Source organism: Macaca thibetana, chromosome 1 (genome assembly GCF_024542745.1).
Source record: "Macaca thibetana thibetana isolate TM-01 chromosome 1, ASM2454274v1, whole genome shotgun sequence".
NCBI lineage: Eukaryota > Metazoa > Chordata > Mammalia > Primates > Cercopithecidae > Macaca > Macaca thibetana.
Genome location: NC_065578.1, coordinates 126744664 through 126764392, shown reverse-complemented (window position 1 = coordinate 126764392; position 19729 = coordinate 126744664). Strand labels below are relative to the sequence as shown.

Below are 19729 nucleotides of genomic sequence, written 5' to 3'. Positions count from 1 at the left end.
CAGGCATGCACCACCATGCCCAACTAATTTTTAAATTTTTTTGTAGAGACAGGGTTTTCCTATGTTGCCAGGCTGGTCTCAATTGTTCCTCCCCACTCAGCTTCCCAAAGTGTTGAGATTACAGGTGTAAGCCACTGTGACTGGCCTCAGATTTGCCCTCTTAACCATAGTACTAAAAGCTTTTTTTTGTTTTTTTGAGATGGAGTCTCCCTGTGTCGCTCAGGCTGGAGTGCAGTGGCGCGATCTCAGCTCACTACAAGCTCCGCCTCCCGGGTTCACGCCATTCTCCCGCCTCAGCCTCCGAGTAGCTGGGACTACAGGCGCTCGCCACCACGCCCGGCTAGTTTTTTGTGTTTTTAGTAGAGACAGGGTTTCACCATGTTAGCCAGGATGGTCTCGATCTCCTGACCTCGTGATCCACCCGCCTCGGCCTCCCAAAGTGCTGGGATTACAGGCTTGAGCCACCGCAACCGGCTAAAAGCTTTTGTTGTTGTGATCGGGTCTCACTCTGTAGTCCAGGCTAGAATGCAGTGGTGTGATCATAGATCATGGCAGCCTCGAACTCCAGCCTCCAGAGATCCTCCTGTTTTAGCCTCCTGAATAGCTGAGACTACAGATGTGGGCCACCATGCTCAGCTAATTTATTTATTTATGTTTTTTGAGATGGAGTCTCGCTTTGCCACCCAGGCTGGAGGACAGCAGCACAATCTCGGCTCACTGCAACCTCCGCCTCCTGGATTCAAGTGATCCTCCTGCCTCAGCCTCCTAAGTAGCTGGGATTACAAGTGTGCACCACCCCACTAAGCTAACTTTTTTTATTTTTAGTAGAGTTGGGGTTTCACCATGTTGGCCAGGCTGGTCTCGAACTCCTGACGTCAAGTGATCCGCCCACCTTGGCCTCCCAAAGTGTTGAGATTACAAGTGTGAACCACAGTGCCTGGCCTGCTTGAACTCCTGACCTCAAGTGATCTGCCCACCTCAGCCTCCCAAAGTGCTGGGATTATAGGCGTGAGCAATGATGCCCAGCCTGCTCAGCTAATTTTTAAAAAATATTTTGGGCAGGGTGTGGTGGCTCAAGCCTGTAATCCCAGCACTTTGGGAGGCCGAGACAGGTGGATCACGAGGTCAGGAGATCGAGACCATCCTGGCTAACACGGTGAAACCCTATCTCTACTAAAAAACACAAAAAACCAGCAGGGCGAGGTGGCGGGCGCCTGTAGTCCCAGCTACTTGGGAGGCTGAGGCAGGAGAATGGCGTAAACCCAGGAGCCAGAGCTTGCTGAGCCAGAGCTGAGATCGGCCACTGCACTCCAGCCTGGGCAACAGAGCGAGACTCCGTCTCAAAAAAAAAGAAAAAAATTTTGCCAGGTGCAGTGGTTCACGCCTGTAATCCCAGCACTTTGGGAGGCTGAGGCAGGTGGATCACAAGGTCAAGAGATCGAGACCAGCCTGGCCAACATGGTGAAACGCCGTCTTCACTAAAAATACAAAAGTTAGCTGGACGTGGTGGCACATGCCTGTCATCCCAGCTACTCAGGAGGCTCAGGCAGGAGAATCGCTTGAACTCGGGAGGCAGAGGTTGCAGTGAGCTGAGATCACACCACTGCATTCCAGCCCGGTGACAGAGAGAGACTCCGTCTCAAAAATATATATATATATAAAATATATAAATATATTTTATATATAAATATCATATTATATATTTATATGTCATATTATATATTTATAAATATATATTGTATATTTATAAATATATATTATATATATTATACAAATATTATATATTATATATGTAATCATATATATGTAATCATATGTAATATATATGCAATCATATATAATATATATTATATATTTGTATTATATATTATGCATATAAATCTATATATTTATGTTACACATATAAATCTATATATATATTTTAGAGATAGGATCTTGCTATGTAACCTCCACCTCCTGAGCTCAAGTAATCCTCCTATCTCAGCCTCCCAAGTAGCTGGGATGATATGTGCAGTCTAACACACCGGATTAAAAACTTTTATAATGAGAAAAGGAAGCCTGGGCAACACGGCAAAACTCGGTCTCTGCAAAAAATACAAAAAAATAAATAAATAAATAACCAAAAAAAAGAAAAAATAATTAGCTAGGCATGGTGGTGTATGCCTGTAGTCCCAGCTACTCAGGAGGCTGAGGTGGAAGTATTAAGCCCAAGTCGAGGCTACAGTGAACCAACATTACTCCCCTACACTCTAGCCTGTGTGACAGAATGAGACCCTGCCTCAAAAAGAAAAAAGGACCTAGTAACATTTGTGCCAGGTGTATTTTCTCTAACATACATAATAATTTTTTTTTTTGAGATGGAGTTTTGCTCTTTTTGCACAAGCTGGAGTGCAATGGCATGATCACAGCTCACTGCAACCTCCGCCTCCTGAGTTCCAGCAATTCTCCTACCTCAGCCTCCCAAGAAGCTGGAATGACAAACATGTGCCACCATACCTGGCTAATTTTTGTATTTTTAGTAGGGACAGGGTTTCACCATATTGGTCAGGCTGATCTCGAACTCCAGACTTCACATGATCCACCTGCCTCGGCCTCCCAAAGTGCTGGGATTACAGGCATGAGCCACCACGCCCAGCCACATAACAATTTTTTTAAGGCCAGTAAAGTAAGGAAAATTTACCCGTGTACTTCCTCAGTTACCTCATGAACTCTCCAGTCAGTGATCCACACTTCCACACCCACACCCTTTTTTGGGAATCTGATGTATCCCTTTCTAGAAATTCTAGAAGTTTTCCTGAAATTATTTCTAGTTATCTCCTCAGTAAGAAAAATCATTTTTCTTTTCTTTTTTTTTTTTTGAGATGGAGTTTTGCTCTTGTTGCCTACGCTGGAGTGCGATGGCACGGTCTCGGCTCACTGCAACCTCTGCCTCCTGGGTTCAAGTGATTCTACTGCCTCAGCATGGGATTACAGGCACCCGCCACCATGCCCAGCTAATTTCTGTATTTTTAGTAGAGACGGAGTTTCACCACGTTGGCCAGGCTGGTCTTGAACTCCTGACCTCAGGTGATCTGCCTGTCTCAGCCTCCCAAAGTGCTGGGATTACAGGTGTGAGCCACCAAACCTGGCCTCTTTTTTTTCTTTTTTAATTTATTTCTTGCTTGAGAAAGAAAAATCATTTTCTACTCAGGTTTTAGATGTAGAATAAAAAGTTAAGGAATAAGGAGAAGGTAGAGGACCAAGATAATTTCGGAAGTGTTGGATGGTTCTAGAAACTGAAATAGCCTTGACAAAACCAAGACAAATAATTAGCATAAATAAAAGTTTTATTGGTCAGTTTGGGTGAGTGACAAACTGACATGCCCCCAATTCACTATTCCACATATCCAAGCCCCTGAGGTGGCAAGAGGAGAAGCTAAGCTTATTAATGGTGGGCAATGGGTGAAAGGTGGAAAGGACTTTGAAGGCCTCTGAGGGTTAACAAGGCTACCGGGACCGGAACCAACGTCCTAGGAATAAGTCCAGGATGGAGAAGGCATCATCCAGGGCTGGAGGTCTTGGTGATTCTGGATCTAAGGAAGAAAGTCATACACACAAATAGGCTAAATGAAAGAGACCAGGCAGAAGCAAAGGAGAGAAATAATATTCAAGGGTAGAAGAGTAAGAGTTCCCTTCCCCAACGAATCTTGAGATGAACCCCTTTGTCTTTTAACTTACCACCCCTAGGACTGCTCTCTGCTTCGTGTCGGGTTACTGTAGTCTCTGTCCGGCCCTCACTGTCCACCACAGTCCGGCGCTCCTCCACTATCTACAAGGAGAAGTCCCCACCATATTCCTCACATCACTAACGATAACGCTCAGCAGTTTCTTTACAGAGATCCCTGTTTCTTTACAGAGATTCCTGTTTCAGGGCATTCATTCCCTGGCCACAATTTCCTTTACCTCTTTCTTTCAACTCACCCCATCTGGTTTAGTGATCTTGGTTACAGAGATGCTCTTGAAATAGGATTTGGGCTGGGGCTGTAGAACCGGGCCAAGACCCTCCTGGGAAACCTGGGAATCAAGATCTGGAAGAGCAGAGAGATGAAGAAGCAGGAAAGAAAGAGTCCAAGGGAAAAAAGGAGACAAGTGTACAGGAAGAAACTTCAGGGAGGGAAAATGGACAGAACTTCAGAAGAATAACAAAAGGCTGATAAACTTCCCCTTCCTCCAGACTTACCATTGTCCTCTCTGGTTCTAGGATGGGGGTCCACAGGCCATATGTCATCAAACTGCAGAAGAAACCATAGTAAGTGAAAAGACATCTTCTAATCTGAAATTTGAAAGGTCATAGACCTCAAACTAATCCTGAGCTCCAAAACCCACTGCCCCGGGGGAGATAATTCCATTCAGAATAGCTTTATTTATACACTCCTTCCTCCTTCCTGGCTGTTTTATGTATCCTTCTACCAGAAAGACTTCCTGAACTGATATATGTCTATACTCTGTGCACAATCCTGCCTTATCCAAGAATTATCTAGACCAGTGGTGGTTTATTGTTTTTTTTTTTTTTTAAGAAACAGAACACCCATCTCCCCCCCCAAAGAAAATCCCACAAGCTTAATAGAGAAAACAGAAAACACTAAATGGAGGGCTTAGGATTCCAGCCCAAGGCTGTCAGATTCAAACAAGAATTGCAATCTTTGGCCAGGCATGTTGGCTCACACCTGTAATTCCAGCACTTTGGGAGGCCAAGGTGGGTGGACCACCTGAGGTCAGGAGCTCGAAAGCAGCCTGGCCAATATGGTGAAACACCGCCTTTACTAAAAATACAAAAATTAGTCGGGCGTTTGGCAGGTGACTGTAATCCCAGCTACTCAGGAGGCTGAGGTAGGAGAATCACTTGAATCTGGGAATTGGAGGTTGCAGTGAGCTGAGATTGTGACACTACACCACAGCCTGGGTAACAGAGCAAGGCTGGGTCTCAAAAAAAAAAAAGTGCAATCTTTGTACTTTTTTTTTTTTGACAAGAGTCTCCACCTCCTGGGTTCAACCAATTCTCCTGCCTCAGCCTCCCGAGTAGCTGGGATTACAGGTGCCCGCCACCACGCCCGGCTAATTTTCTGTATTTTTAGTAGAGACATGGTTTCACCATGTTGACCAGGCTAGTCTCGAACTCCTGACCTCAGGTGATCCACCCTCGGTCTCCCAAAGTGTCGGTATTACAGGCGTTAGCCACCGCGCCTGGCCAGTCTTTGCACTTTATTAGTGGTCTCTCACAAGCTCTCACTTTAGGACCCGATGGGATACTCACACTATGAAATGGTCTCTGGGAGCCCCAGTCTGGTGCTGGTTTGGGGGATTCACTTCTTCCATCACTCTCCAAGACCCCCCCAAAGATCCTGGGCTGGTGACTATCTGGATACTTAAGCATTGAGTCCCGAAGTGTCTGTCCCTCCCGCAGTCTCTCACCAGGTGTCTCTGACTCAGGACCTGGGAGTTCTGCAGAAAGGTGGCAGGTGTTTGCTGGGGTGGGAAAGGACTTGGGCTCTTTAAATCTCCCTGAAATCATCAGTCTTCTCACACTTCCCATCCCCCAGCTACTCCCTGCAGGCTCTTTATTTCACCCACCAACCCACTAGAAACCGCAGGTTGTCCCTCAGGGAAAGCCACACACCAGGAGGATGGGAAGGCAAGGTCCAGGCCCCCATATCGCTGAAGATGCTATTGAAATCTCGTACTAGGTCATCAAAGCCGAAGTTATCGTGGAAACGTATCCCTCCTCCTGGGCTGAAGCTGAAGCCGAAGCCAAATTCCTCAGGGGGGTGCTGAGGACTATGGAACCTTGGGTTCCCACGGCCCCATGAACCCCCTTCTTCCTCTTCTTCCTCATCATCATCTTCATCTCGAGTCATCCCTCCAAAAAAGGGATCTCTGTGGCTGAGAGTGGAGGCAGATTGGCCACCAAGATGTCAGCACGATTTAAGCCATAAAATCAACTCATGGGTGGCAAAGTGGGACAAGAGCAAGTGGTCTGGGAAGCTGGGGAGAGGGTCGGAGGACTGGTTGCCGCATCAAAACATTAATACAATGGCTGACAGTTCTTTTTCTTTCTTTCTTTCTTTCTTTTTTTTTTTTTTTTTTTTATCAAAGTCAGACCTCAGCTCGCAGCTCCCTTCTTACACCTTCCCCCAGAGTCCCTCCCCTCTCTCCCAAGGTCCTGCTCACTTGCTCACTGTCCTATCCTCCCGACCCCCATTGTCTTCCCCGCCCGGGTCCCTGTTGCATCACCCCAGGTTGGAGAAAGGCTTAGTTTGCTGTTTCTCCTCTTAACGACCGCCTTGGTTACTGTGGCGGGGTGAGTATTCAATGTTGCGACTTCTGTCCTCTCTACAGGAGTTGAAGGAGTGGGACAGAGGATGTTTTTCCAAAAAATAAGACGTAGGGGTCAAGCTCCCCTCAGACGACCCCCACCCTTGTCCAAGCCGGACCTACTCTCACCTCCGAGGTCCAGGAAAGCCGAAAAAGCCCCGGAAGAGATCAAAGAGGCTCATTCCCGTATTGGGACGCGAACCTTTGAACCCCTCCAGTGGTCCATTCGCAGAAGGGGCAAACCTGCGCAGCCCTGTGGGAAATTGAGCGAGGCGTCAGCCCACGCTACCGGAAAGCAAGCCCGCGATCCTGACACTGTCGTAAACGACTGTAAGCCGGACATGCAAGGGAGGCGGGACGGAAAGTCTTCCTCAAATTTGAAAAGCTTTATCTTTACCCCACCTTTTAGAGACCAGTTTCCGTGACGGGAGTGAGCGTGACGCACTTTCAGTTTCCTATGACCGCCTTCCTCCTAAACCTGTTCTTCTTTCTGGAGACAACTCAGTCCGAAAAGCGATTTCGAGGGTTTGACTCTGGATGGCACCCGCATAAAGCCGCCAGAGGGCAGCCCAGCCGCACAGATGAACCGGCTTGAGGGCATCCCTCAACCTCCCCACCCCTGGGGCTGGCCAGCCTAACAGCAGAAGCCACCTCGCCTCTTACTCGGGCGTTCCTTTTGACTGACCTGGGTGACGTCTGCTGTTAGAGGGATGAACAAATGAACAAAATGCTTTTCCAAGCTCTTTCTAGTATTGAATTCCCCAGAGATCAAGACATGAGACGCATGGACTTAACTTCCTCCACCTCTCTAGCTACTAGGGAGTTTGTTATAACCATATAGGAATCTTTTATCTAAGCAGGCTCTGCAACCAGCAAGACAAAGGATTTGTAAGGGAAGGGAAACTAGTTGTGTCCTGAGAAGGAACAAATTGGGGACGATAAAGAAGTATCCCTTTGGTATCTTTTTTTTTTTTTTTTTTTGGAGACAAATTTTTCTCTCATGTCTCCCAGGCTGGAGTGCAGTGGCACCATCTCGGCTCACTGCAACCTTCGCCTCCCAGGTTCTCTCCTGCCTCAGCCTCCTGAGTAGCTGGGATTACAGTCATATGCCACCCTGCCCGGCTACTTTTGTATTTTTTGTAGAGACGGGGTTTCACCATGTTGACCAGGCTGGTCTCGAACTCCCGACCTCAGGTGATCTGCCCACCTTGGCCTCCCAAAGCGACTGGCCTCATTTTGTGCCTATCCGAAACCTGTCTCTCCCTGTACCCCATCCCCAAGCCAGACTTGGCTCTAGATTCTTTTTCAAAGAATTGGGTATAGCTATGTCACAGAAAAGCACCCAAGAAGCAACTACTACAGTAGTCCATTCCTAGGGGGAATGTGCCCCAAGGTTTTGGTTTTTTTATTTCGTTTTTGGGGTACAGGTGGTGTTTGGTTACATGGATGAGTTCTTTAGTGATTTCTGCGACTTTAGTGCACCCATCACCCGAGCAGTGTACACTGTACCCAGTATGTAGTATTTTATCCGTCACCCTACTCCAAGATTTAGTTCTGTCAGACGATACATGTTGCCTTCACTTCTTTTTAGTTTATTTACCTGGACCCATTTAAGTCATAACTTAAAACTCTTTAAAGCCATTTTTTTCCTTTGAAATGGTCTCAGCTCCTTCTTGATCCTCTCCATTTTCCACCCAATCTCCTCTATCCCTCTCCCTTTACTGCCTGAAATCGGCTGTAGATGTAGCAGTTTCTGGAGGAAATGAAGATTTGTGGTGGTTCTTTCCAGTCAACAGGTTGTGAAAGTCTTAGGGGTGAAGGGAAGGAAATCCCCTCAAGGACAAGATACTACTACCACATTAAGGTCAGGAGTTCTTAAAGGGCGAAGATTTCATTTTATTCCACTGCCTTCAGGGGCCTGCTAGAGGAGGCCCCGTTGGTACAGTAATACTTATTCACCAAGCTGGTCATCGACGAAATTGAGGATGTCCTAGACGGAGCAAGAATAGGCAGAGGCTGAAGGTAGAGGTTTTCTTTTTATATATACAAGACACATTAATCCATTAAATTTGAGGACACAGTACAAAAAAAAAAAAAAAAAAAAAAAAAAAACACTTCAACTAATTCATCTGACAATGCTGTTCATATTCATGACGCCATTTTTTTTTGTTTGTTGTTGTTGTTTTCCTAATAATAAAGGAGGAGACTTAGGGCTGTTGGGCTGATATATATTTGGGGGTCCCACCTCCCCACCTCATCCGTACACCACCAGGGTGAACAGGAGGAAGCAAAGGAAGGGCAGGGCCCATAGCAAAGTTTCATAATCTTGAATGCAAGAGGGGAGAAGGAATGGAAGGGGGGAAAAAAAAGGAGAAAATACAAATCCTATAATACATACAACAGGGTGGGGATGGTATAGGAATGGGACAGACATGAAGCTGAGGCATGGGGTGGGCCGCTGGGGGTGGGGGGCAGCGGAAACCCCCCACATTCCTTTCTCTTTGATGTTGTTTCCATAGTTTCCAGGCTGAGAAGCCCTCTCAGAAGATGGGACCGGGAGAAGAGGGTCAGGGCCTCAGTTGGCCCCCCAGCTGTAGCTGTTGTAGGCAGACTTGTTGGTCTGGGGCTTCTGCGGGATGGAGCTGGTCTGGCTACGTTGCCCGCTGCCCGTCTGCAGGGGAATGGGAGGATGATGGGGAGGAAAAAGGTGTCTAGTTAGTGGTACAAATTTGTAACATCTTCAGGTGGAGATGTGCAAACTGTCTTGCTCTCCCATTCCCCTCACTACTATTAGAACCATAGAAAATTTAGTCTGCATAGCTGCTAAAGCCCCTTTCTTACAAGCAGGAAGGCATTTTTGACTTTTAAATAGGGAAAAGATGAAGAGGGCAAGATACCTTTGGAGATAAGGTAGTGAGTTAGTTCTACTCATTTTCAATTCTACCTTCTCCTACTACCCCTTCTCTCCCCTGCTCTTGGAGATGAGTGATCACGAGGCAATTTCATTTCCATTGATCCCCATGAATGCCTCAATTTGGAAAGCTGTCTTTGAGAGGAAGGAAGTCCTTATTCCAGCTCCAGCCACCTATAATGGAGCTCTCAAGAGGCCACTTGCATTGCCCCACAGATCCCCACCCCTACCACACATCACATCTGTGAGCCCATTTCAGGCAGGTACGAGAGGCAGTCTGAGGCCTCAGGCTGCAGATGCTGCCCCAATAATCTTTTCCATTCTGGTAACCAAATGTTTTCCACAGTTGGGGAAGGGTACAAAGATAAAGAGGGTGTTGGGGAGGGGAGAAGGAGAGAGGAAGGGGAGGCCAGAGAGCTCAGCAAGGTGTTTGTGTTTGTGTATCCCGATTTGTGACCGCGCAGTCTTTTCAAGTTCCCTGAGGCTGTGAAGGTGAAATGGGGACTGAAAAGGAGTGGGTTCAAGCATATGATCATTCAATTTCATTACCTGCTCCTCCTGCTGGCGCTGGCAACAGAGAATCATCTGCAAATATGGTAGCTGAGGCAGAACCAGGATATATGGAAAATAAAGGGACAAACTTTGACAATAGAACTCCACCATTAGAAGGGAAAGCTAAAATGTCAGGGAAGAGGGAAGGCTGGGAAAGGAAAGAAGGGAGGTGTGACCCAGGTCTGATGGGATGAGGACAACTGTGGCACAGGAGGAGAAGGGCACCAAAGGAATTGGGCAAAAAAGGTTTCAATCTGGCCCCTTCTCTGAGATATCCTTTGCCGGCCGCTCGTGTTATGTGCGCTTGTGTCTGTATGTGCTGTGTGCCCATGACTGGCGCTGGGGAGGGATTGGGTGAAGGTGGTGGTGAGGAAGGGTAAGAAAAGGAAAGGGAAGGCAGTTTTGAGGGATAGGAAGAGGAAGGGAAAGGAGAGAGGGGGAAGGGCTATTACCTGGCCATCCTGCTGCAGGTGATGGTGAAGGATCTGAGAGTGCGGCTGCTGATGGGGGGTCAGAATGTGCATAAAGGGGGCAGGTGGGTAGGCAGCAGCTGTGGCCGGATTGATGGGGCCCCCACTTCCTAGGGCTGAAGGCAAGTTGAAGGAAGCAGCAGGAGTACCGGAATGAAAACCTTGTTTCTCAAAGGACTGCTATCCAGGAGGCCAGGAGGAGACAGAGTAAAAGGGATCAGCAAACCAATCTTGGGATTTTCCTGAGCTCAAGCTCCCTGACCCTCAGAAAGCAGCATGGTGTCACAGAAGGCACAGTACACTTGAAATCACATATTCAGGTCTCAGTCTCAGCTCTGCTCTTATTTAATAACTGTGTGAACCTAGGCAAACTACTCAACCTCTTAGCCTCAGTTTTGTCAGATACAAAACAGGGACACTACAAACCTGTTGTAAAGATCAAATAGGCTGGGCACGATGGCTCACACCTGTAATACCAGCACTTTGGGAGGCCGAGATGGCCAGATCACAGAGTTCGAGACCAGCCTGGCCAATATGGTGAAACCCCATCTCTACTAAAAATACAAAAATTAGCCAGGCGTGGTAGCGGGTACCTGTAAATCCCAGCTACTTGGGAGTCTGAGGCAGGAGGATCACTTGAACCTGGGAGGCAGAGGTTGCAGTGAGTCAAGACTGTGCCACTGCACTACAGCCTGGGAGACAGAAGGAGACTCCATCTGAAGGAAAAAAAAAAAAAAAAAAGGCTGGGCACAGTGGCTCACGCCTGTAATCCCAGCATTTTGGGAGGCCAAGGTGGGCGGGTCACCTGAGGTTAGGAGTTTGAGACCAGCCTGACCAACATGGAGAAACCCGGTCTCTACTAAAAATACAAAATTAGCCAGGCATGGTAGCACATGCCTGTAACCCCAGTTACTCGGGAGGCTGAGGCAGGAGAATCGCTTGAACCCGGGAGGTGGAGGTTGTGGTGAGCCAAGATCACGCCATTGCACTCTAGCCTGGGAAACAAGAGTGAAACTCCGTCTCAAAAAAAAAAAAAAACAACCAAAAACAACCAAAAAGACTAAATAAGAGGATGAAATGTGGAAGCACTTTGTAAAACTGAATGTCATATTTGAACATCATGAAATTTGAACTTAGAACTCCAGGCTGGGCATGGTGGCTCACACCTGTAACCCCAGCACTTTTGGGAGGCTAAGGCAGGTGGATTGCTTGAGCCCAGGAGTTCAAGATGAGCCTGGGCAACATGACAAAACCCTGTATCTACCAAAAAACAAAAATACAAAATACAAAACAAACAAAAAACAAAAATACAAAAATTAGGCCTGGTGGTACACACCTATAGCCCCAGCTACTCAGAAGGCTGAGATTCCACCATTGCACTCCAGTCTGGGTGACTTCTTGAGACTGTCTCCAAGAAAAAAAAAAAGCAAACCAACTGTCCCTACCCCTTCCAATATTCCTTTAAAAAAAAAAAATAATAAATAATAACTCTGCTGGGCGCGGTGGCTCACACCTGTAATCCCAGCACTTTGGGAGGCCGAGGCAGGTGGATCATGAGGTCAGGAGTTCAAGACTAGCCTAGCCAAGATGGTGAAACCCCGTCTCTATTAAAAAATACAAAAATTAGCAGGCGTGATGGCAGGCACCTGTAATCCCAGCTACTCAGGAGGCTGAGGCAGGAGAATCGCTTGAACCCGGGAGATGGAGCTGACAGTGAGCTGAGATTGCACCACTGCACTCTAGCCTGGGTGACAGGGCAAGACTCTGTCTCAAAAACAAAAACAAAAAGAACTCCATGGATATTTCAAAAGAAATAAACACATACTGAGATATTTGAAGTGTTGAAGGTCTTGTTCATGAAGTGCCCCGCCCCAGACCCCCAGTGCTTAATAACAAACTTTAAGTATTTATGGTGATGGGGGATAAAAGCAACGTAACAAACCTGTGGATCACTCAAATGCTTCATTAGTTACTAGGTGTCTCCTTTCCCACTCCCACTGTTACAGATTTACTCAAAGAATGGAATGAACTAGTTTCCTGTCACTCTCATACTTACTCTCTTGAAAAGTCATGAAAAACGTTGGGAGTAGGTAGGAAAAGGGGCCAGGAGAGTTGCACAGTAAATCACATGACACATTAAACAATTTGCCACGCTTCACCTTCCTATTACACTTCTCTTGTTTTTTTCTCAGAGGGCTAAATTTTAACTTCTTAGAGGAAGTGAAGTCTAGAGAAGACCTTTCATTTAGAAAAAGTAGGATGGGTTTCCTGCCACCTCTCCTAGGGTTGTTCTTGTCCACTGTATTTCTACCATTACAACTCCACCTCTTCTATGTCTATCTCTTTTCCACTTCTGTCCAGAGCCAGGCACCTACCTGGGTTTTGGAGTACACAGAACCCGAGATATCTGGCACGCCCGTGTTACTGGAGGTGACTGAAACACCTGGGGGAGGAGGAAACAGACAGGAGGATTAGCTCAGCTAGCTACCTGGCCCTTATTCCTGAGGTGGTATCTGTAGCCTTTCTAGCTATACCAATGCAAGGGAATTTTGGTTGATTTTCCAGCTTCACGTCAGTCCTGAGAGTTAAGAGTTTATGAAACAAAAGCTCCCTAAGGGTTCTTTGGACCTTTCCAGGTGTGTGTTGAGTATACATGAGAGAGTGAGGTTGTTTTTTTGGTGGGCAAGGGAATATGACCAAACCTCACTAGCATATACTGTTTCAAAACACTTCTGTGCCAAAGTCTAGCAGGAATATAATAAACTTTTAATTTTAATGTCCATTTCAAATCAATCCACCCAAACTCCACTCAGTTTTATTCCTGGAGACTCGGGCAGTCTGGCCCTCTCTCTTCCTGAAGTGACATTTCTGGGCTCAAAATCTATGCCTCCACTGCATAAGTACGAGAGGAGCAGTTCACTTTAATCCCCAAGGGCACTCTCATTCTCATAGCCTCAGCTCAGTCAGTCCAGCTTCTTTAGTCTTGGAGCATCTAGGCTAAATCTTTAAACTTAATATGTAAAGGCCTGCCATCAAGATCAATTTCCATGTACACAATTTAAGCCTAAGTGTAGTGGGGTGGTGAGGGATAGGTAGACAGGAGTAGGCCATCTCCTATAGCCTAGGTGGAACACAAAAACCACGTCATTTTCAGTATACAACTTCAGCTTCTCCATAAGATAAAGTTCTAACCCATACCCCAACTCTCATATTTCCTGTTGAAAACTCCCTACTAACCACTACAACCTTAAAGAAACCAGAGTAGTACAACATGTCATTTTAATTTGTACTCCTCAAATACTCATACTACACTCTATCACCTGGGGTATAAGGCAATGGGTCAAGGAGATAGGAAAAGCCATGAAATAAATAATCTAACATCTTTTAAACTTTCCATTTTTAAACAAAGATTTGAAGAAAAGTAAGTAATTTAGGAATATAAAGCATGATTTTAAAAAGATATATTAGTTTTTATAAAAATAAAACGAAGCTTCAGAAAAACTTTGCCTTTCTGTCTATGCCCTTGGATCCTTCCCATCAGAGGTACACATTTCCTTCTCCTCTGCTGTCAGGAACACTGATGGAAAAGTGTTTTAGAAGCACTGTACTAGAGTGGCCAAATCACAAATAAGGAATCCTCCATTCACCCACAATTCAAACTCTAGAACCCAAATCCTCCCAATGCCTCAGACAAAGGCAGCCTTCCAAAGTTAAGCCCATCTTGAACAGTCACTTTTGAAGTGGTATCTTAATCTGGAAAAACTTCCCAACATCTTAAGTCCAGATAATTCCTGGGAGGGGCAAACACTAACTAGGAAAAATAACAGAACTACAGAAAACCAAGCAAGAGAAAATACTTCCTTATCTCCAAAGCATCAACTGTCTAAAGACACTGAAGTAAAAGAAGGGAACGATATCTTAAGGGGCTAATGGGTATTTTTTCCGTTCCCTTTTCAAACCTGAGGTGCCCATCTAGCAAATCACTGGGTAACAGTCATAACTTTTAAGAACAGAAGGTTCAGTTATGGAAAAGGCTTAAGCTAATAGTTTGTGTGGAAGAGTTGAGAGTAAAGGTGGAATAAACAGGATATAAGTAGAACATGTTAAAGTCAAACCAAAAGAGACAATTTACTGCAAAGGCAAAAAAAAAAAAAAAAAAAATAGCATATTTGGTCACTCTCTGCAGTGAGGCTAGGCTGCCTATATCTAGGAATGGCAGAAATGACTAACTGGATGCTCAAGCTGGGTGGTAGGGAGGAATTCAGCTCCAGTGTGCCCCTACCTGATCTCATTCTTTCCAGAGTTTAGGCTAAAAATAACTTCTAGTCCAGAGGCCTTATCTTGGATATGAGGTTGAAGGGACTGGGAATGCAGGAACCATAATACTCTGTAGTAGCCATAATAATCTCAATGATAGTATTAGAGACCTAGAAAATAATGGGTACTGATTTCACTACCCCTTACCAGTTATTAGAAAGATCTTCAGACTACAGAGTTCTCTTGCTTTCCTTCCAACATCAACACCCCCTACTTATCCCCAAACAGTGACGATACCAGTATCACGTGGGCAGCAGGGCAGAGAAACATGAATCTCTCTCTCCCACCATGGCAGCCCCTGGGAAAGGTGGTCACACTCCACAGAACAAAATTACTCCAAAGGGCTGGGAACAAATACAAGGAAAGCTGAATACTTTGGTTTCTAATTAACCCAGGGTGGGGATCTCACTGTCCACATTAACTGTATAAACAAAGGGCTAATGTTGTATGCTAGCTGGACTGGGAGGGAATTAGAATTTCCACAGTCAAGGAGATGTCTGACCAAACCGCTCCCACACATCCTTAGCTTATACCCGCAAATGCAAAACTGATAATCCAAGATTTCTGAAAAGCCATCAAGGGACTAAGAACAATGTTCCAGGATAGCATAGTCTCCACAGAGCCTGAGTCATCAACTAGCTGATCACTAATGACTTTATCAGATCTTAGCCACTTGGCCTTTAGGAACCAGATAGATGTGGGAATTAAGCCTTGGAAGATACTTCTCTAACAGCTCTGAACACTATCTCTTTTGCCTTTCACCATGACATGACACTCCAAACTTTTTTGTCCTTTCCCCCACTGCTTATGTAAGAGGCAAAGGAAAGATCTAAATGGAAAAATGAAGCAACATAAACATGGAGAATTGGGGATTTCTACAAAGTTTCCTTTACCAACCAATCAACAGGCAGGAAACTGAGGCTATTTCCCCTCCCCCCACCTTCATGAAACCACCATACTGAAAAATTAATAGTTCTTTGGCTATGCTGGGGTTTGATTAAAAAGGCCACCCTCCACCCTTCATTCATAGCACAGCATTGGTTCCTAGTGTCCAGAAAGACATGCACGGAAAGAACGCCAGAGTTAGCTAAAGAAATACCACAGTTTATTGAAGACTACAAATATTTTTGTTACAAGTTGAAACTACATGCCTTCCAGAAATCAAAAGCAACAGCGGGTGTGTGCATTGATGCTTCGAAGGTGCTGCACCGCTTGAACTTGAAATGGGTAAGACAGGGTCAGACACATGGGGGAGAGGGAAATGGGGGAGGGGCAAGTTCAAAAGCCCAGAAGGTATCCACCAACTCATTTCCCCAAGCCACGCAGGCCATGGCCTCAGCTCAGCAGGCTCTCCTCAGTGGTCTGGTTTCTGAAACAAGACTTCAGTGCAAATTTATACACACACACAAAACATAGCCCCCAGCCTTGGGCCAAATTAGCTCTCAGCCGTCCAGAAATGCTTGTAAGGGGGTGGATATTTTCTTCCTAAAAGGAATCAAATACATAAAAATAAATGAATGGAATGACAAAAGCCCTTTGTGGGGTTGGGAACTAGGGGTTCTCAAGGGCTGATATAATACGTTTCTGAATTCTGAAGGGAGGCAAGAAGCTGGGATTTCTAGAATCAGGTATGCCAATTCTCTTATATTATCAATCACCTACCTCTTAAAATTTGTGAACCTGGTCCAACTAAGACTTCAACCTAATGTCCTCAGAACAGGGCCACCACTCCAAGTCAAAAAGCTTATAATCCTCCCCACCAAGATTCAGGGTGGACCTTGCTCGATAAGAGAGGTGGCCACAAGGAGTCTATGTATTAAATCTCAATGGAGCTTCTCAGGATTTAACTGATGACCCACTCTAACTCATAAAGCACAGTTCAAAGCTCCACCTGGCTATCAGTTCCTAGTCCTTACTGCCTTCTGTGCTGTTCCCAATTATTGAAAACTGTGGGCAACTGACCCACCCAGAGCCCACATAAGGGTGAAGAACACATGCTGCTCTATCCAAATCACCATGAAACTGTAACTGAGCTGACAGCTTTGAAGGACAACCCCCATCCCCAATCCTAAGCAATCACAGAAACCTGCTCCTCCCCTATTCATCTACAAGTCGCTGAAAAAGTACAATTATATTATTCAAAGATTTCTTCTCGCTCCCTGTCCTCCAAAAGTAGAGCACAGATGTCAGGTATGGAAGCAAGGGAGAGGCTGAGTATCTTTTAGGTAGGTACCCATCCAGAGGATTCCTACAATTCCCTCCTGCCATCACATATGTAAACGGACTTTGCAAAGAGACCAGCCATACAAATGAAGGAACCTAAAGGCCCAACTCTCCCAGTACAGTTCCCACTTTATTGAGTAATAGTCACGCCTACTCCTTTTCCTCCATGGTTTAGGTCTTCTAGCTAGGGAATAAAAAAGGACACATAAAAGTAGTGCTACAAAGTGATTTAAGCCAAACTTATCGTAGTCTGCTAGCTATGAACCCACTTAATGCTACTACTCAGTGAATATACCCCCTTTTGTATTATCAGTGCCATACATATTATCAACACTTGCCTCCACTTACATTTCAGCAAAATCTTGGGGCTCCTTGCCCTACTTCCACCCACACTTTTGGCCAACCAACATATTCTAAAAGCCAACACATACTCTTGGGCATTCCTGTCACAAAGAGTGGACACATGTCCTAGTATCAAGCTCCTCTGCTGGTGCTGCTCCCACAGATACCCAAGTCAGCCAAGTATTAACAATCATACCTGGGGCAGCGGTACACCCTCACCAACCCCATTTTCTTAAGCACCAAGTCTTCCTCCCTGAAATTTATCTAATAACACCCCACAGATACCACCGAGCCAGGGACAAGGTCAGCTTACCAGTGTTGTATCCATGAGACCCATATCCACTCGGCTGTTGGAAAGGGGTGGCCGATGCATTCACACTGACATTCACACCATGCTGCTTGGAAGAGGTAGGAGCCACCTAAAGAGCAAAAAGGCCAGACTTGCAGTGACGTGGCAGCAGAATACCATCTGTCCCACTTGTCCTGCTCCAGGTACTGGACATTCAGATGGCTACCTATCCTGATGCAGGTTGACCACAGCTTGCTTAGTGAAATTAGCTCCTTACTAACCGTTCTAGAATCTACTAATGAAGTCAAGAATTGATAGTTTGGAGGAAGAAAAAGGGACAATGGCAGCAGGGAATGAATGAATCTGAGTGAAGCAAAGCTGTATGGTATCATATTCTCCCTTTGGCAAATTCTAAGACTAGGCAATCCCTATCCTAATTCCACCAATTCCAGCCCCATTCCCCCATCACCCTGCACCAGGCCAAAAACAGGCCAGAGGTGGAAACTGTTCCTCCTCATCCATTATTGAAGTCATTGATCCTTAAAAGCAGCTAGAATAGTGTCCAGAGCTAGGATCCTTCACCACAAGGAGTGACCAAAGCCAAGTACTCACAGGGAACACAGCAGGCCCATACTGGAAGGTGCTGGGGAGGCCCGGGACCCCTGTATAGTATGGCAGGCTGGTGTAACTGTAGCCAGGAGGCAGCGCCGGGTTCAGGAATGTCTGCTGCGTGGTATGGTGAGTCTGCGTCTGGTTCTGTTGGGGTTGGGCCAAGGTTGTGGCCGGGGCTGGGGAGGAGGCATCCCCACGGCCGAACTTTGTGAGGTCACCTGTGACAGGAGAGGCTAAATGTACCTGCCTCTTTCACCCCAATACCAATGCAGAATTACCTCTTCTGGTTTCACATGATTCCAGGAGATCCTGTTCAAAGACTATTAAAGTTCAATTCCTTGAATTACATTTCTGAGTGGCTCCAATTAGTGTTGCTCAGCATATACTGAGCACAGTTGCTGTAAGCCAAGGACTAGTGTTGAATAACTGTGCAATGCTATGGCAGGGACAGGCTCCTGGAATAAGGCACCTGCACAATTTCTCTGCCCACTTGTGTTCTCTTTCATCTTCCCCCTTCTTCCCTCCCCTCTTCTCCTCCATGAGGAATACCCCATGCTGGACTTGAAAGACAATGATGGATCAGGGAAAATGGTAAGTCAATGAGGACAATGATAGGTCAGGTAAAAGAAGAAGGCCCCAGACCTAGCAAGGCAGTGAGATTGCCACTGTGAGTAGCATAAAGGGGCAGAGATGAGCAGAGAAGACCACATCGACCACTGTACTTCCTGGAAAAAGCTAGCAAATGGCTTGAAACTAAGTCAAGATATCGCTTTTTTGGAGATGGGGTCTTGCTATGTTGCCCAGGCTGGTCTTGAACTCCTGGGCTCAAGCAATTCTCCCACCTTGGCCTCCCAAGTAGCTGAGACTACAGGTGTGTGCTACCATGCCTGGCTAAGATATCATCTAGAAATCACAGGGAGACAACAGAAAGTGGGATGAATAGGAAAAGCCACGACATGCCCAACTTTAGCAGGATTTTGAATCTACCAATCCTGATTTATCACATTCCTTCTTGCTACCAATCAGGTTTCTGCCATCAATCCCAACACTATCTCCCTTTTTATTTATTTAGTCCCATCCCAATCCTACCAGAATAAGGGTTGCTGGCCAGGCTACCATCCCTCCCAGTCAGCGGAGTAGTGGGTGTGGGAAATGGGATGCTGTAGTAATCCTAGAAAAGAGGGAAAAAAAGAGCAGACATTCAATGTCACTCATTCCCCAGCATGAGTATTATTTCCACAAAAGAAAGAACAGAAGAATGTGAGAGTTGTGCAATTTATCCAGTCACTAATTAAGCTGGCTAGAGTTAGCACAAACTCCACATTACTCTTGCATACACTGTCCCCCTTGCCTGGCCATGAGCACAGTCAGGCAAGGTCTACGGGTATGCCCACTTGAGAATATGTCAAAGTCCATGAGGACCAATATTTTCAGCACTTTAGATGTCATCCCTATCAGTTTATACCAAGCTTATTCTACTGAGAAAACAGATCATTCTGTAATTTAAAGTGACTGGGACAAACAAAAAGCACCCTGAGTGCTCCAGATTACTTTACTAGGCTATAGATTAGGTTAAATGGCATTTACTAAGATGCCACAACTCTGATTTAAAAAAAGAAGAAAAAAGGCTGGGTGCGGCGGCTCACGCCTGTAAGCTCAGCA

The 19729-nt window shown here is 45.8% G+C and overlaps 2 protein-coding genes and 1 non-coding gene across 18 annotated transcripts in view; all 3 read right to left on the bottom strand.

Annotated features, from left to right (window-relative positions):
- Positions 1–3308: 3308 nt before the first annotated feature.
- The window catches only part of HAX1 (HCLS1 associated protein X-1), a 169270-nt gene continuing 152849 nt past the window's right edge, over positions 3309–19729 (bottom strand). For 3 of the 5 annotated variants that reach the window (XM_050755250.1, XM_050755245.1, XM_050755261.1), the window contains exons 2-8: positions 6481–6590; positions 5657–5919; positions 5294–5481; positions 4220–4271; positions 3961–4067; positions 3718–3808; positions 3309–3572 (exon numbers count right to left, since the gene is read on the bottom strand). In XM_050755250.1, the coding sequence (XP_050611207.1) occupies positions 3487–3572; positions 3718–3808; positions 3961–4067; positions 4220–4271; positions 5294–5481; positions 5657–5919; positions 6481–6533 (840 nt within the window). In that variant the 5' untranslated portion in view covers positions 6534–6590 and the 3' untranslated portion in view covers positions 3309–3486. Of the gene's footprint in view, positions 3573–3717; positions 3809–3960; positions 4068–4219; positions 4272–5293; positions 5482–5656; positions 5920–6480; positions 6655–19729 lie in introns of those variants that run through there. The other 2 variants (XM_050755239.1, XM_050755265.1) reach the window with 2 other exon arrangements.
- Positions 7709–19729, bottom strand: part of UBAP2L (ubiquitin associated protein 2 like) — a 340775-nt gene continuing 328754 nt past the window's right edge. For 2 of the 12 annotated variants that reach the window (XM_050752678.1, XM_050752681.1), the window contains exons 22-27: positions 19157–19238; positions 18068–18285; positions 17480–17585; positions 12660–12727; positions 10267–10464; positions 7709–8341 (exon numbers count right to left, since the gene is read on the bottom strand). In XM_050752678.1, coding sequence (XP_050608635.1) covers positions 8303–8341; positions 10267–10464; positions 12660–12727; positions 17480–17585; positions 18068–18285; positions 19157–19238 — 711 coding nt within the window. In that variant the 3' untranslated portion in view covers positions 7709–8302. The other 10 variants (XM_050752658.1, XM_050752667.1, XM_050752674.1 and 7 more) reach the window with 7 other exon arrangements.
- Positions 19324–19459, bottom strand: LOC126945355 (small nucleolar RNA SNORA58). The gene has a single exon (XR_007722426.1). It is a non-coding gene; the product is annotated as a small nucleolar RNA SNORA58 (small nucleolar RNA).